General features: G+C 35.4%; 1 protein-coding gene across 2 annotated transcripts in view; it reads right to left on the reverse strand.

Moving 5' to 3' along the window:
• Window positions 1-18,460, reverse strand: part of LOC144442552 (S-adenosylhomocysteine hydrolase-like protein 1) — a 46,624-nt gene extending 28,164 nt beyond the window's left edge. For both annotated transcript variants that reach the window (XM_078131938.1, XM_078131930.1), the window contains exons 1-2: window positions 18,363-18,460; window positions 902-1,051 (exon numbers count right to left, since the gene is read on the reverse strand). In XM_078131938.1, the coding sequence (XP_077988064.1) occupies window positions 902-1,051; window positions 18,363-18,455 (243 nt within the window). In that variant the 5' untranslated portion in view covers window positions 18,456-18,460. The remainder of the gene's footprint in view (window positions 1-901; window positions 1,052-18,362) is intronic.
• Between the last annotated feature and the right edge of the window lie 697 nt (window positions 18,461-19,157).

The raw sequence follows: 19,157 nt of genomic DNA on the forward strand, positions 1-19,157 counted from the left end.
ACGGACTCTGATGGTCATTCCATACTTTGAAGGTCGGAGTGCCCTCTACATTTATGCAAATTTGAAGCCTCACTGACACATACATATGTACATGTAGCAGTACATTTATATCTTGAAACCTACCAAAATGTAATGTTTTGTTATCCCTTTTTAGGTGGGTGACTCATTTTTTTTATCGTTTTCACCAACAGCGAAAATGTTTGGGTTTTTTTGTGTAGTGGGCACAGTGCTGATAGACATACAGGGCTATATGTGGATATACATGATGTACATTCTGTCACTATTATCAAATGCTATTAGTATTATATCATGTTTGGATTCACTTCATCAGCTGATGGAATGATATATCCAGGCTGCTCAACTACATTACGTACAATTCCGTCCCAAGTTACATAGCTTTCTGGATAGCTGAATGTCATTTTGATGTTTTGAGAGATGTTTCAAATCCGGGTACATCAAACCTACAATACAAACTCTGACATTCTGATCCCAATCCCCATAAATGAGTACCCAGGAGACACGGCTATCTGATGCAAAATGCAGGGTTTTGAACTTTCAAACGACACTGTCGACATGTCAAGCCAGATAGCCAAGAATGACACTTGTCAAGCCAGATAGCCAAGAATGACACTTGTCAAGCCAGATAGCCAAGAATGACACTTGTCAAGCCAGATAGCCAAGAATGACACTTGTCAAGCCAGATAAATGACCTGATAAAATTAATGAGCAATACCCATTGTTCATCTGCATTTGTATGGCTTCCTTCCTTCCTACCTACTCTAAGTAATCTGACATGTTATACAACAATAATTTGAATAACTTTTGGATATTCACAGGACTAATTACATATAAGTTGTAAATGATGAATATTGTGAAGGCCTTTCATAACAGTTGTACTCACCTGTGTTTTTTCTCTAGGTGACACCCCATCCTCCTCATCTGAGAAACTGTCTGAATATGAGCCTGAGCTGTAACTATCTGTGGATGACTGGGAGAGTGAACGACTTCTTGTTACTCTCTTTTTCTTGGCGGCCATATCCTTGAACTGGATCTGTAAGGGGAACAAATTGAAAAATCATATTATAAGTAAGACAAAAGATTTTGGAATGGCAGGAATCTGGATTTCTATACATCGTACTACTAGTATACAGGAAATATAATACATTCCAAGATTTGTATTTAACACCTACATGTACATGTACACTAGGAAGTCAGATTAACATGTAGCTAAGTGAATAGTTAGTTTCCTCGACAATTCATTTCCAGTGATCTAACACTACCACCTTGTACGTAGTATACAAATTGTAAGTGCCCTGGACTATCGCTACGCAGATTTAGCAAAGTGAACACTTTCAGCGACAGTTTTTCTATTGATTTCCATTGGTCTAAAAGACTACATGCACATGTACCACCTCATAAGTAGTGTACATTCATAGTATCCTTGGACTACTGCCAGTCAAATTTAGCCAAGTGAACTGTTTCAGCAACAGTTTTCTATTGATTTCCATAGGTACAACGTACAGACGATCACCTTATAATTTTGGCTACTGCTCTGTATTTCAACCCTGCACTCAAGAATTACATGTACTGAAAACAAGAAGTACCGGTACTGTACACTAAATTTGACAGATATTTTACTACAAATCACGTCAGTGTTTTTGCTACATGTATGGTTGGGGAACTCCGGTAACAGAACGGGAGAAAGGGGTAAAAATGGCTCCGTTTCCCCTTAGAGTCGCTGGTAATTTTGTTTGGGAACCCAGCTACATGTACATGTGACATGACATGGGAACTCCCCCCCCCCCCAATTTTACCTACTTACATGTACATGTACCATCCTTAACAAAAACACTGACACATGCTGTTTTAATTGGCAATCAGTTCTTTGTTTGAAGACTGCATAACATCCTTTGACATGACAACCAGAAACTCAAGAATTCTTCTTCATAGTCATTAGATACGTTTCATCATATGTAGTACACATGTACATGTAGATTTGTACATGTATATTGTACTAAATGGCACTCTTCTGTGGCATATTCTTCTCTATTTATTTTTTATTTCTATGTAAGTACTTGATTTTGAAACACAATTTATACAATTGTATTACAAAGTGTAGCAGAAGAAATAATAGCGGGGGGGGGGGGGGGGGGGGGGGAATACACATCCAATTCATTCACAACCCAATCTCATGACAGAGAAATGAAATGACACAAGGACATTTATACTATTGACTTTATTGAAATCAACATTAGAATCCAATGACATAAAGTTAAAGGCAAATCCCTGGTAGCCAAGGTAGAAATCGATCACCTGACCAATGTACACATGTACCTGTTCATGTACATTCTCAAATCTGTTTCAAAAGTCTCAATTCAGCATATCAAATCTAGATGCCCATCACAAACAAGTACAAATGTACTTAGTTTATAAAGGAAAGTAACAACCCTGTATGGACAAATGGCTGACATACATGTACATGTACAATGTATGCTGATACTCACAACATTTAGCAGATACAAATGTAGTGTCTGCCTTGTAACTGTTTGAAAATGAGCATATACCGTTAACATGTAGTCGGTCCATGTAGGAGGAAGTGATCCCACTGGTGACACAAATGGGAAACGTTCTATAGTAGTAGTACACATCAAAAATAGTAAATAAAGTAATGGATCTCTTTGCCACATTAGTTTTTAATTGGATTGGGTTCATTTACTTTTTAGAACGATTTTCACCTCACTGATATTATTCATGCATGTACCTCTCTAATTAGCAGCTATTATCAGCTATTATCAATATCACTAGTATCACCCACTAATAGTGTCCTATTGAGTATTGTCTAATACTCAGTCTAGACAATCTACATGTACATGTATGTACACGTATGTACACATCAAAGGCTTTGTTCAAAGAATTAACAGACATGGCAAATTCCAGACAGTATTGTTTTCCAGTTAACATACTGGCTATTATCACATTATAAACTTATATAACATCATAATATTTACATGTACATCTTACATACTATCATAGGCAGTCATCAAGTATCATATTTGTGTTGATTTTATAATTGAATTCTGCCTTGAAATGTACACAAAATCTCTAATAAAATTGTGACATGGACAAGTTTTTGTATGCAAACTTTTCCTGGTCTTGAATTCAACAGTAGCTTGGAATCCATGCAGATGGGGAATTGTAAATTTTGATTTTCCTCCTCACATGATGGGAAAACCAAAATGCAAAATCCCCATCGGCATGGATTCCAGGCTACACTACACATCAACAGTAATTTTTGGGTGCATCATAAAGTTACAAATGTATGCAATCATAAATTATGTAATCACTTATTCATGTTATATATGATACAAGGCCATTCAACATATATCATAACTACCCAGTGATAATTCAACACGATTCAAAAATAGATTTCTAGAATCAACGTACATTCGAATTTGTAATTGTATGACATCTTCCGATAAAATGAAATTAGAACAAACAAAATCATTCCGATATATACATGTACTTAAGTTAAATACATGCATTCCATGATTTTCTAACTGATCATTATTAATAATACTAAATCACTGTGTACAGTTGTGAAACTTAAGAATTTAAAAGTAATATTATGGCACATTGATCTCCAAGTTTAGTCATGTACCTAGTACATTGTAACCTAGGAGTTCTATTAAAATTAACACTGGAGATAATGAGGTTCATATAAGGAATTGCTTCATTAGCAGCTAAATCATTCTCGCAAACCAGGGTTATTATTTCTTCCTCTACACTTTGAAATAAAAGTAGGGACCGTCTCATTAAGAAAAGTACTGTAAAACAGTCATGGTTTGCAACGATGCAGCTAAATTGGCCAATTATTTATGTAATTATACCGGACATTCTATCTCATTCTGAAAGCTCAATCATTAATTTATATTAGTGTGTTTAATATTGAAAGCAATGAGATAATATAATTCTATCATTATACATTATACATGTATGTACATTTTAACATTACGAAAGTACATTGTGTACTTGGACGAGTATTTTGAGTCATTCAGTGCCGTAACACTAACAGTCTAATGTATAAAATGTAACTGTTCCATCCAAATCAAATCAAAATGGACATACAATTACAAGGGGAAGAACATTGGACTGACTGTTGACTGAATTTTGGCCTTCCTCCAACATACAGATGTATATTGTGTAAGTGTGAATGATTTTATTGGGCTAGGGTACAGTGACAATGAATGCATAATTTAGACCAAGTACCTGAGAAGGTTTAATTAAGCCCAGATACCCCAGATACATGTAAAAAACATTGGGCAGACTCAAACTAATGGTTGTGGACAATTTTGAATTGACTGGTTCTTTAAGACATGGGTATTGACCTAAACATGGGCAGACACTGATCAAAAGAGACCTGAGTGTCAAATCCCCATTTGGGAAGATTAGGTGGTCTAAACCCCACTTAGTCCAGAGACTTGGATAACAGATTGTGAAAGTAAAAGTTTGTGAGTTAAAACCTCCTTGACAGCACTTCCAAAGACTACTTTGCATATAGTGAAAAATCCAATACGACGACATAATGTTCTATGGCACTGAACAAAAACAATAATAGTAGATCATAGTCAAAATTAGAAAGCTCTTGCAAACAGATGCGTCTTAAATATCCTTCTTGAATTTATCAACAGTGGGTGCTGAGGGAAGTTCAAGTGGTACACTGATCCATAAAAGGAGTGCTACATGACAAAGTACACAAAAGCCAGATACATGCTTACAGTACTACTAGTAGTACTATAGTATAGAGAACCCCATTTCACATTTTCACCATAACCAGCAAAGACTAAAGAGTGGACCAGGTGTTCTCACTTACACTATATTTACAAAGCCCTGACTTCAACAATCTACAATTCGAAAAAATATGACTGTTCGAAAAGATGAAAGGGCCATGGACTGATAACACATTGTAAATGAAGTATCACAACACACAAACCCCATTCATACATAGATTACATCTACATGTACGTTATTCCATCAAAAATGTATTTCCTGTAAAAACAGGCCAGCCTATACATGGATTCCAGGCTACTGAGTGTACCAGTATTTAGTTAAACTTTCAATGGTCCGTTTCCATTGTATGAAGTCTCACAAGTAACTGTTCCCACATTGTGTACTCACTGTACTTCACTTTGTATGCTAATTAGGTGACAGAAAGTAGTGTACACACATATCCAGTACATACTGGTTGACTAGAGGTCGGTGACCATCATGTCATTGTTCAACACACATACATACATGTACTGAAAGAAAGACATTGAAAACACCATGTGCTTCACCAGATTCTGTGTCTCCATCAACTGTCATTTTTCAATTTTCAAAGTTTTAAAAGGCTAAGGTTGCTATTTTAGGTTTGTCTTATCATTGGAGCCATGAGGATTTTTACACATGTATCAAGCACTATTCATTTGTTCTTGATCATTTTTTTTCTATAGCTCTGGCAGAGAACTGCATGTTCGCCACTCCTAAATGTTAATCCTATCTTGAATTGAGTCATTAGATAACCAGTCCAGATATTAGTAATATTACAGCGAATTTCTCATTACCGTGCAGCTTTTCTGTTTGATACAACCACACAGAAACCAATAAGAAACTGGACATGCTACGCTTGAAGATAGCAAGATTGAATGAGCAAATTAAAACATTTTCATTTAAGATTAACACTGGTTTTTAGAGTCTGACAAATGTGATAGCAATTACCACTATTAAACAAGGAAAATAACTTACAACAATTACATCATCTTTATACAAATTAATTTTAAAAATGCTGAAAATTTTCTGATTTATCAGAAATAAAACTGTAGCTGATATGAAGAGCCAGGCAACCAGCAGGCATTGCTTATAAATGCCACTGTATGCAGTGTTTTGTATGAAGGCAGCCATAGTATTATTTATCTACCTTTTACTTTACTCTACACAGTACAATGAAAATTCATATTCATAACACTAGTGCTTCTACCTGTATACGCATACAAATATAGTTGTAATACACTGTTACACAGAATATTCATAACATGTTACCTCTAGTAACAGTTATCATGCAACTTATGGTCCTGGTTGCTAATGTGATAAGAGGTCTCTGCCGTGTGCCTACCACAGAAGTACAAATGTACACAGATATTAAAAACATTTCTGAACTTCATACTTTGGGGCTCCTTTGAGTTCAAATTCTCTTATCAAATATTCAGTTCTGGAATTAAAGGGGGGGGGGGGGGTCCAAATGCTTGGATAGTCTTGTAAGTATTTTTCAGGAAACACTGTAACATTGCCAATGGGGAAAATTTGGAAAACTTGTATAAATTTCCATTGCTTGAAATCATAGTACAAGTACGGTAGAGAAACCTCTAAAAAATATACCTACATGTAGGCTAGGGCACTGGATTTGATTTTTATCTACTTGCCCTTACAACACTATGGATAATAATACTTCCTGAATTGAAACTAATTACAACATTTCACAACATGCATTTGTACTTTAGTGTACAGGCTATCCATGGCCCATGGGTTTGAACATCTTTTATTCCAAAGCCACTGACAACCTCTACCAGCACATATACAAATACATGTAGGGTAGGACAGCTAGAGTTCAGGATGTACCTAATTACAAAATTGTACACAAAATTGTAATAATGACACAATTATAGCATAATAAAACTATAATTATTTTTTTTTTGCTAAAAATTTTCACATTCAGGTAATGAAGTGCATAAATGTGGCAGAGAACCAGACAAATTGTAATACATTTCTAGCTTCCAATACATTGTATGACTAAAAGTAAAAAGAAAAAAAAAGAAGCCCGAAAGAAACCAAGCTGAAGATTGAGAGGAAAAGTGGAATTTGCAAGAAAGGAAGACTGAATGCACTAGTATAACCTGTACATGTTTCTCACAGCTATGTCTGGTCTTTTCTATGAAAAGTTAAAAAATACAGAACAACTCCTAAGCGCAAAAATGAAATAAATTCACAGAAAGTCCCTTTATTTCCTTCATGAATAGATTTTCTACTTTAGGTTTGGTTACATGCAGTGATCCTACAAAGTTTTGCTTTTTTACATTAAATGAACCAAGGTCACTAGCATGGTGTTTAAACATTAAAATGTCTGTCATGTCTACTAAACTATTTTCAATCAGTGAATAGGTCATTTGAGGTTGCCAGGCATTGATTTATACGCTGTTGGAATAATAACGCCCATGAATTGAAAGCACCATTATCGGATACAACACATCTTAGCATATATGTAGCTAGATGTCAAGGTCAACAACAGAATTAAAACAGTGTACTTGATCTTACTGCCATTGACAATTCACTCAATTATTCAAGTGGAAAGTTCAAAAAAAAAAAAAAAAAAAAAAAAACCTTCAGGGTAAAATCATCAAAATGGCTACAAGACATCAATAGCTGGCACTTATTCAGCTGACTACAGCAGAAATTCTTTTCACTAAAATTTCCAATAGTTATTCACTCTTTGGTAGAAAATTTGAAAGAAAATAGCATCCAGGCTTTTCAGGAAGAATTTTCAACGGAATTATCATTCATTCCTTTCAGCAAAATTCTGCATGAATTAATTACTCACAATATTCACTTTAAATTTCAAGCTCCCGACATGTACATAGATAAATTAGATGTATGGTGTGCCTAGACAGGTTGATAGATCGAATTGAATTACTGTGGTTATCTCTATGTGCACGTAATTTGTAAAATTTCTTCGGTTTAGTTTGCCTAGTACAGTGTTTTAGCTAAGGTTTGGGGAACCCCGGTAACAGAAAGGGAGAAAGAGGTAAAAATGTCTGTGTTTCCCATAGAATTTATGGTAATTTTGGTGGGGAACCCCAGTAAATGTAAATGATATGGGAACCCCGGTAGATTTTTTTTTTACTTACCACCCTTAAAAAAAACCCACTGGAGTATTGAATCAGCGCTTCTCTGTCCTTTCAAATTGTTTATGTACACATGTAGTGGTGAGTGTGTGAATATCTTCACTTTCAATTCTGCATATGTAAAATTGTTGATACATGTAACTTGATATAAATAACTGCCCTAAAAAAGATAAGAGACCTAAAAAACACAGAAGAACTCCTTCACACCACACACCTGTATCACAGCATTTATTTTTCACACAATGAATAAACAGAAACTCTTCTCTCTTTTTTTTTGTCTAACCTAGAAGAGATTTTGCTAACGGTATTGGTGATAACTGAACTTGTTGAAGAAGGAAAGGACATGCTGACCTTGGTATATAATATTCCTAATGATACTGTCAGATGTACAAACATGTAGATACAGTATCTGAAATGTAAATCAATCCCTATGCAGTCACACAGCTGTCATAAGTAACAATAATAGGGAGGCCCATAGTGGAAAAAAGGGTAATTTTGGGGTTTCTTCACTTTTTAACAGTTAATAAAATCTGAATTACTGGGATCACAAGATTAATATTCCTCATAATGAAAATACTGTTATATGTTAGTCTATATGTGTTCTAACTTTTTGTTTGAACAACTTGGAAAAAAAGTTATTTTGGGGCAAACATCACAAAATCTATCATTTATACACAGATATAAAGGAAATTTTTGGGTAAATACACATTTCTTTTCATTTTCATTATTTCAACGCTGAAACTTTCAAAATGAGTGTATCTTGGCATGAATACATCACTCCAATCTATATTTCGTGGCTAGAATATGAATATGCAAATTTATGCAAATTATTTTGATATAAAAATAACTTTTACACAGTAAATATAGCCAATTTTAGCCACTGCTGGAGTAAAATCTGGAAGTGTAATGTCTATTCTTTTTGGTCACATCCATTTAGAATGTAAACCTTACTGAGAATAAGTAAAGTTTATAAATACTTGAAATTAACTTTATGGAATAAATTGAGTTGAAAATTGACAAAAACTTAGTTTTTGGCAACTTTTCAGGGTAGCAAATAAAAACATGACAATTTAAGACATACATTGACTCCAACCTGAACAAGTGAACTCAGTTTTATTTGCACATAGCTGTTTACAAAGTTATTGATATCACAAATAATTAAAGCTCACACAACCAGAAATAGAGTTAGTGTGTTAAATTCAATTTAAAAAATGCAAAAAATCAATTTTGTCACAATTTCGCGATATCTGCAATAAAAAGTCAAATTTCCAATCTGTACTGCTTCATCACATTTGTTGTTATGATTTTGACATGGTGAAACATTTCACAAAGTTGCTATGGGGGTCAATAATCAAATTGTCATTTTTTAATAAGAAATAAAGCACCTGCAAATATGTCATGTTGAATGTTGTGAATGGTGCATCATGGGAAATACAGCAATAAATATGAACCCATCACTAAATTGTAAACAATCTCGCATTGATTGTAACTACAAATAACACATTTAGTTACCAAGTTCCTTTAGAGTTGATTATTCTATCAAGATAAGGTATTACAGTAACTACAAACAATCCCACTGTCCTTTGCATAGCACGTTCAGTTGCGCTTGGAAGCTACCTATTGTCAAAACCCTAATAATTAGTAGTATAAAATATATACAAACATCAAAGCACTTAGACTGCATGTTTCTATTTGTAGATATTGTTACATAAATTGTGGTACCAAATCAGGTATAGTAATTAATTTACAGGAAAGCTATTGATGTATGGCTATAATTATCCAATACAATAAAACTTATAAAGTCACATTATGCAAATGATCAGAGTTGATAAATTGTGGTACCAATTGTGGTATCAGTCTACTGTTTGCGATAACATTGGAATCTGTTTTCAAACATTTAATGTTCATTATTCAACAAGCATGGCATTCATTCGTTCACTCATGGTAACCTACCAATGGGTGTGATTTCACAAGGCTACTGTGAAGGTGAATCTAGTGATTTACCAGAGAACACACCGATGAGTGTATAGTTTACCAGCAGTAAAACAGCAATTATGTACATCAAGTATTTAAATTAGTTGATGTTTTGGACATCCTCCTCGGATGACCCACTGTATACATTATAATTACATGTCTGCTGTTTCAGTTCACTCAACGGTAAGTGCTCTGATGAAACACTTGATTCATCAGAGCACTTACCATGTTGTGCAATCACACTCAATGGGAAGTGTTCTGTTGAATCACTTGATTCATCTTCACGGTTTATATGTTGTGCAATCACACTCAATGGGAAGTGTTCTGTTGAATCACTTGATTCATCTTCACGGTTTATATGTTGTGCAATCACACTCAATGGTAAGTGTTCTGTTGAATCACTTGATTCATCTTCACGGTTTAAATGTTGTGCAATCACACTCAATGGTAAGTGTTCTGATGAATCACCTGATTCATCTTCACGGTTTATATGTTGTTCAATAGCACTCAATGGTAAGTCATCATCAGATGAACCTGTTGATACATCAGATATATTACGTCTATGGTTTTGTATGTACATACTTAATGGAAGAGCATTCATGGCATCACTGAAGATATTGTTGTTTTTCATGATCAATTCTTTCAAAAGATGTTTTTTCCTATCACGGGTCAATTTACTTCGTCCACGCAATTTTTCGGCTGATTCTACATGAACATCTAGATCACCGAGACTTGCCCACAGCTGCAGTTGGTCTGATAAGGCATTAGATGTCATGTTATTTAGTTTCCTTACATTTGTTACAAATTTTCCATCTCTGAACTTTCTCATTGTCTGTCTCCTTTTTTCTGCCCTTCTCCTCGTTGCCATAGCCAGCTTTCTTTTCTTCTGTTCACGCCGAGGCTTTTCTTGTTCATACAGACGTTTTAACTGTATTTCTTTTGTCCCCCATTTATTCCGTAACGCTGACGCTCCTTTGCGTGCTGCAGCACATAATTTCATCTGTTTCTCATACGATTGTTGTTGAAGCCATTGTGCAGGTGCGTCTTGCTTTGCACGTACCATACACTGTAAAGTCAAAGGGTTTGATGCAGGTGCAACATGTTGCTGTTGTGCAAGAATGCCAAAGTCTTGTTCAACGCGTAGATTGGTAGCATCTCCGACAAGATTAGCTGCTATTTCAGCCTCTCGAGTTGGTTGGGCATATTCTCCACCAGCTAGATGCTCCATTGCATGGTCTTTCAACTTCTTTGCACCAGCTTCACACATCACTTTCAAAAGCTCACGAACGCATTGGTCTGTATCCTGTGGTTGCCTGATGACTTCTATGTACCGAGTAAGTGTTTGACATCTTTCTATGTCAGGCCACATACTGGCTGATCCATCAAATAGGGAAGAGGCATCCTCACTCCACACCATCAACTTGTCATACATATGTTGGTAGTACACATTCATTTCAAGTGGGTTTTTCACTTTCACAGCCATATCCATGAGGGGCAAGCACACCTCATAATACAGTATCCCATAGGCTCTTTCTTCCGCCATGACATTCCTATCAAAGTAACCATCGTTAACTGCTGCTTCAAGTCTATTCAGAGTCCCCTTCTGTTCTCGTTTATCCATGAGATACAGTTGAATCATGTCACGGCCAACAAAGCATGGTATTGCATTATGAAAGAATATCAGAAACCTGTTACCAACAATAGGTTTGAACAATTTCTGAGCATCGTTATCAAGTTCATCATGAGCAAGAGAAAAACCTTTGAACTCCTTTCCCTGTGCATACTCTTTCTTACTTTCAGTACAGAGTAACTTATCTGTTGCATAGATGTGGGCTTGGGCACCGATCATACCTCTATTTCCACATTGTTTGTACTTAAGATAGTTTAAAGCTGACTTGCTCATAGCTGCAGCTACATTTTGACACTTGTGTGCAGCACATGTGAAACCAAAAATCTTGTATTTCTTGGCTTTCTCAGAGTCAGACAAATTCTCCCAGTTAGGTTCATGTTCTTGTAAGTCCACTTCTTTCTTCTCTGTTAACAATCTTGTTACTTTAGTTTCTACAATAGCTCTATCTTTCATATGTGTTTTGATCTGGCCAAAGTGTACAAAGTCAGGGTTAATGTCAATATCCTGGGCTACTGAATGCAAGTCTGACAAATGTTTTGCTAAATCAGACACAGTCTTTTCTGCTGTTTCATTTCCAACTGGAGTCATAGACAGTGAAAACACCCTGTCTTTACTCTCACCTACATTTGGACTCAGTATAATTTTATGTGACAACCAATGTAGCTGTCCCTTTGTTGTGTGATCACTCTGGTAAGCTATATTCTTGTTAGCTGAATTCGACCAGTTTATTAGTCCTTTTATTGTTGCCAAGTGTCCAGCCTCAATTTTCATCCGCTGTGCAGTGGTTCTTTTAGGTAATTTAAGTCTTTCTGTATTGACGCTAGTCAAATTGGTCAAAACAGATCTAACAACAGGCTCTATTATATTAGATGAAACCCCCAAAGTCAGTAAGTGATAATAGGTAAGGCGCACTTCTGGTTTGTACACCCCTCCATCTTGTGTTTCTATGTTTTGTAATTCTGATATTCTCTGCTGTAGAATTTCTTCCTTATCTTGTCTTCCTTTCAATTGTGCCTCCAGTTCATCCACTATACCTTCAAAGAAAACAACTGCAGCATTTTCTCTATCGCTGACTTCATCCATTTTCACTTCTGCACACTTTATTCTTTCTTTCAAATCAAGGATATCTTTCTCTCTTCTATTCAGTGTTTTCTTCAAATTCTGATTTTGTACTTTCAAAGTTTTGACAACAGTCTTGATCTTCTTAGCTTTCTTTACTTGTTTTTCTTTGCTATCTGCTACATCCATCATAATGTTAGCAGTGTCCTTCCATGTTGCTGCTTCTTTTGATTTCACTTCCAACTTTTTGTGAAGGTTGTTTAATTCTTTTCTTGCTTGTCTGTGTGCCTTTTCTACTGCTTTTTGTGTTGTTTTTTCAACAATATTTAGTGCTTCTTGTTTCTCTTGCATTAAATTTCTAATTTTTACTCCAACTAAACTTTCTAATTTTTTCTTTTCCTCGGCAACATCCTTAAGTTTCCTCTTTACTATCTTTGCTTGTTTTTCTAACACCCTTTTCTCTTCTTTTAATTGTACTTTTGATGGAGACTTGTTTACCAATCGCCCACTTCGCAACACATGATGAGATACATTTGTACGCATAGGTGTGAAACTAGTAATTTGAGTAGGCTCTGGTAGGGCTGGGCCAGAAAATGTTGCTGATGGATAGTCTCCTGTCATAGAAGTGCAGGTTGGTTCGCTATAAGGTGGGGGTTGAAATGACAGTTGATGTCGCAGAGAAGAAGTTGTTGCCATTGCTTCAGCATAACTTGGAGGATTGGAATCCATTAGATGGCCAGAAACATCATCCCTATCAACGTTACACGGACTATATGAATGTGACTCTTTAACATCAAGTCTTTGCTTTGACCACACAAATGGTTGTACAAGAAAACTGTGTAGAGACTGCAGCTGGTGAAGTCCACTTGGTGATGACCTACTTTTGTTGTATGCTTTAACAAGCTTTTCATATTTAAGTTGAACCTTTTTGGCCTTAGTCTGCATTTGTTTTGTACTACGCTCACTGGTATCCACTGGTGATAAATGGCCCAACAAAAGAAGGAGAATGTCACTTGCTTTTTCAGCTCTTTGCTTGGTTTTCATGCATGTGCATTCGATCTGGTTATAAGTTTCTTCAAAATTCTGGCTTGTGTAATGTATTTCAAGGAATTCATGATTTGTTAGGGGTTGCTGCCGAGCTGTTTCAGAAGACGATGAAATTACTGATCTATAAAATAAAATATAAATTATGAAATTATTTATACATATACATATATTGCAGTGATACAGGTTAGTTAACAAAAGAATTATTAATGTTGACAATTTATACATACTACATACAACAAGACTTTAGCCTTTTAACTTTATAATAAAATGAAAATGAAATAAATTTATCTAAATTTACAATTCAGTAGTTATCTTTAGATCTTAGCAGCCAAATTCATTAACGTTTAATATACTGATAAAATTGATTTAAATTTTAGAGACAAACTGAAGTAAAATTGTGATACTGAGATGGTGATAAATTGCACATCAATAATTTTATGTAAAGTTAGCGCATTGAAATTTATATGTGTGGAAATCAGTAATCATAAATGTCAGTTGAGATATTAATTTACTTTTATTACATAATGGGTATAGTAAGATGAAAACATTCAACTATAACGCTAACAAGAACACATAAATATATTATAAACAATCATTATAAAAATTAGCATCTGCCACTTATATAAGTACAAGAACTTAGCAAAATCGCCACCAACGTCAAATGTCACGCCAATCTGTTTACGTTATTGACTCGACCCAAGGAAGCGTCAAAAGGCAAATCAATAACTATTAGTTGCTTTAAATACAACAAAGTTTTAAAATGACATCAACATTATTTGGTTACAATATTCGCCTTGAACGGGATTTTGTATAGATGACATTTTAGTTCGAACGAATTATTGTTACTTCCGGTTACAACAACACTACGCGATCCTTTCAGATCTGATGGCATTAGAATTGACAGTCACAATATAAATACCACACACAGTGATTAATTCCTATACGGAAATAGTGACCAATTTAAGAAAACAGTAAAAAATATCATACTTGTCACGTAAACTACTGTAAACGGAACAAAACTTACCGACATAGTTCATCGTTGAAACCTCGGTTCACTAACACCACGCCTGGGTCAACATCTAGTGTGTACTGCTGGAGGCGCTGGCCTCGACGGTGATCCCCAAGTTCAAATTGTAATCGCGCGTACATTTTCCGTCGAATACCATTGAAATTTCACACAAATGTAATACTAATCATAAATTTTCAAACTGCAGGGGGTGCATATTGAAATAAAGAAACCCCTGGAAAACATAATCACCTGAAATTTCATAGTTTTTACGGCGCGTACAGACGGTCTACAGCGTTACTGATAATGGCCGCACCCTGTTGTATCGTCTTATTCACGCCAAGTACTTTTAAAAGAACTAATTTGATTGGCTTTAGACTGAAAACTGACGTTGCGAGAACAAATCAAAGCAAGCATACTATATTTACTGTTATGACCTTTGGCACCCCTTCAGAACATTTTTTAGCAAATAATGTGACCGTCACGTAATACAGTGTACGCGCGCTACTGAAAACGGACGAAATTGTACTTTCAAAGTAGCTGTAATTTAATAATTTCAGATGTCAATGTAAAATTATCTTAATGCCCAAATAGAAAAAATTGTGTAGATTCTGAAAATGCAAGAAAAACGCCAATTTATGAATTATTTCTTGCTGTAAACCTCACTCAAAAATAGATGAGCACGTAGTGCATGTACATTTATCGTGTGTGGGCCTCCCTAACAATAACTAATATTTCATTTCTGCTCCTTTACAATGATACTAATTACATTGTGATGGCCATAATACATACACAGTTCTAACAGCTGGAGTTTATTAAGAAGTGATGCAATGTTACATGTACATGTACATTGTATCAACTGATAGAATTTTAAGTATACTATAGTACTGTATAGCCCACAGGTGGAGATACTGTAACCTGGAAATACTCAATCATTTCCCCATGAAAATCAAGAGATCCCTTCACAACCTAAACATATTTTCAATACTTCAAAAATGTTTACTTCTGTTCCATCACACAACCTTCCAGTCAAATTACAGCTCTTAGCAAGATCATGATGTGAATTTGACTCTTTAAGTCTAAAAAGATATTTGATTGGTTTAGACTGAGACAAATATCTGTTTACAGTTGGTATGACCAGTCCACTATCTTGTGACTAACCTTCATAACTGATTGATACATCAAATTGAGTTCCACTTTTGCATATCATTTCACTTGCTTTTATAATTTAAGACAGAAATGATTATACATTGTATTGTTAACAAGCCAACAACAGAAATCTTTAATTTTTGTTTCTGACTTAAAACTTGTACTGGAAGGTACACGCTCCCCCTACGTCAGAATTCTCTTTGTTTGACTTGAAGTGACTGGTTTATTGCTATCTAGAACAAAGAACATTGAAACAATGACATAAACAGAAGCAGGCTAAAGGGTTTGGTTGTAAACTACCAATGTGTCATACCATGACTCACAATTTACTTTTGTACTTTTATCATTTTTACATGTATATAGCTAGCAATTCATAGCATGTGTTCACTTAATAGCAATCATGATTTCTTTGCTGTTGTTCATTCTTGGGGGATGGGAGGAGGGGGGGGGGCATGTGAATCTTTTTGTTGTGTATCAACAGGTAACAAAAACATTGCACAATTTGATTAACACATGTATGGAGTATACATGTTTCTAGACTAATCAACAATTCTGAAAAATACTGCACACACATCTACATGAACAATGTATTCTGTTGTTAACTTTTAAGTGCATGTAGAAACTTGGGAGTCAACCACAAGTTATCATACATGTAATTCATAGATTTAGACACAATACATGCATTTTATGCACACAATGTATTACAAACTTAGTAAAACAAAGACACAGCCATGTTAAGTTACACGTAGAACTCTCTATGGACACTGAGATAAATATATAACACCCACCCCCATCCCCCTTTTCAGTATCACATAAATACACTGTACTATGTACTAGTATACATGTACTTCAGTTCACCTGTTGAAGAACATGTGGAAGAAGGGACAACAAAAAGTCATCTGAAAAAAAAGTTGGTCTATGCACCAATATGACACCCCTATCCCACTCACTCCAATCTAAGTTACAGAAGATTACCTTAGTATCCAAATCTAATGAAGGTATAGCAATTCTATGATAAAATGGCAAGTGTTTATTGTTATGCAAATATGTATCTGAAAATGAGGAAATATATTGAGGGGAAAACATGTACATGTAATAAACTCAACTAGCCTGTAGGTCAATGTCTCTATGGGTCATACATGTACATGTGTATATGAATCATCATCAAATGTCCCCTTTTGAATCCTGATAAGACATTAAGAGCAATTTATAGAAATTATGAGCCATGGGGACATTTACAGAAAGTGAAACTAACGGAAGCCCTTGTAAGTAAATGATGCAATTATAGTTTCTAACCAGTTTATAATTCAAGGTCATTGCAACTACTTCACAACTGGTGAACTCTATTTCAAAGAACTAATGAACAAAAGTTTAAAGAATTACTTTATATTATACAAATTAACTGAGATAAAGTATATATCTCAGTTAGTTTGATGACTGTTTCGGCAAGAATAAATAGTACATTTTGTTAGTTTTCAAGTGAACTCAGTCACTGACTGATTAAGGCTATGGTTTTTCAAGATTCCGGCATTTAGTTTTCTGTTCTGTGGAGCCATAGGGATTGACATACATTTATAGGACCAGGTTTTTCGTTGTGGACTTTTCAGAAGACTTTGCCAGACAAAAGTTTTTAGCACCTTAAAGTTTAATCCTAATTCGAACTGGGCCATTAAATGTTTACTGAGCACACCTTCATAAAATGTGCTTACCATGACACGAATCAAACCATTTTCGCGTTTCACAAGCATTATACATGTATCTATAATAAATCTAATGAACTATGATTTTGAAAATCAACACTTTTCCCCTTTGAAAGCGTTGATTGTTGTTCACATGTGGTTGAATCTTGTGTGGTGTTCATGGCATTGATAGTATCCAAAGAAGACAAACACTACCTGTCCGTAACACTGGCCAACCAAAGTGGCTATGACTAAGAGTAACTGAATGCAGCGTGCATGGAAACACACAAAGGCGTCGAGTTTTCGATGAGAGCGGTGTCCGGGTCAAAATTCTCTCGGTGCGTTCACGACAATATCACACATCGACTACGACACAAAAGAATACACCTTACATGTACATGTCCAACATAATCAAAACTTCTCACAAATGCTGATGAGATATATCTGTCAGTTTTGATCGATACTTACGCTTGACTGTTGATAATCCCCTGGCATGGCGCGGCTTTAGAAACGTTGATCAGTGTGTGAAATTTTTGTTACTATATACTGAAAACGTCACCCAAAGACACGAGTCAACTTTTGGTCGAATAAGTACGGAACCGGCGACGAATATACGACCTTGTCATCTGAAGGACACTACTCATATATATATAGACAAAGGGAGAGGTATGAGGACATTTGGCACACTGACATGCGACGGTTCACTCCACGGGTCAATCGGTGGAAGGTTGTAAGCGATTCTGACGTTGTGACCTAGCGCCAGCCCGCTTTATCTTGATTATCTGCCCAATCAAGGCGTGTCAACAAAAATCTAAAGTATTAACATATCGTGTTGTTTTGATTATAACCTGATAGAAGGACAAACTGTGGGATTCTTTGGTACCTACCCGACTCGTACCCTCGGGATGGAGGGGTTTGGGAGCATCTTTAGAGCGTGGTGATAGAGCGTGCTCTATGACGTCGTTTGCATTTTCCGCCATCTTGGATAAAGGCATCTTTTAATACTTTTTAACCCCCTAGCCCGATAGAAGAAACTATACCGGGTTTAAGATTGATACTATTCATATATTTTCAGGTCCTTTTAAAACAAACAAATAACAAAGTAATCACTCAAATATATACAAAATTTAACTATAGCTGTAATAATTTCAAAGATTTCATTAATTATGAACATGGCGAACATTTTTTCTAAATGGTGTATTACGGCTGCCATGTATTCAGTAGAGTTAAGGGTTCTACCGGCGAGCTACACGAAGGCAGAGGGCGATGTGCACTTCACAGCTGTTCATATTTTCAATTACATACAAAAAATATTTTCCATTGATTTGTAGATACTGTATAATCACATCGAGGTTAGTTTTGCTTTGATTTAGATAAATAATGTTACAGGAATTATTTAATGGCTGAGTAGAGTAAATCACAAAATGGAAATACATTTCAAAACCAGCCAGCGAGTAGTACATACAATACATGTAATGTATAAAATATATTTGACAAGTGTTGATATAATGTATATTAATTGCTAACACAGTGACAGAGAGATGTTGAATGTTCACAGGTTTAAATGCCTGACAATATGTATGATTTGTCTAAAATTGCAGAGTATATAAATATTGCAAAGTATTGAGCCTGGTTGAATGGAAAGACAATATCACCAGAATTAAAATTTACCATTATAGATT

Source organism: Glandiceps talaboti, chromosome 1 (genome assembly GCF_964340395.1).
Source record: "Glandiceps talaboti chromosome 1, keGlaTala1.1, whole genome shotgun sequence".
NCBI lineage: Eukaryota > Metazoa > Hemichordata > Enteropneusta > Spengelidae > Glandiceps > Glandiceps talaboti.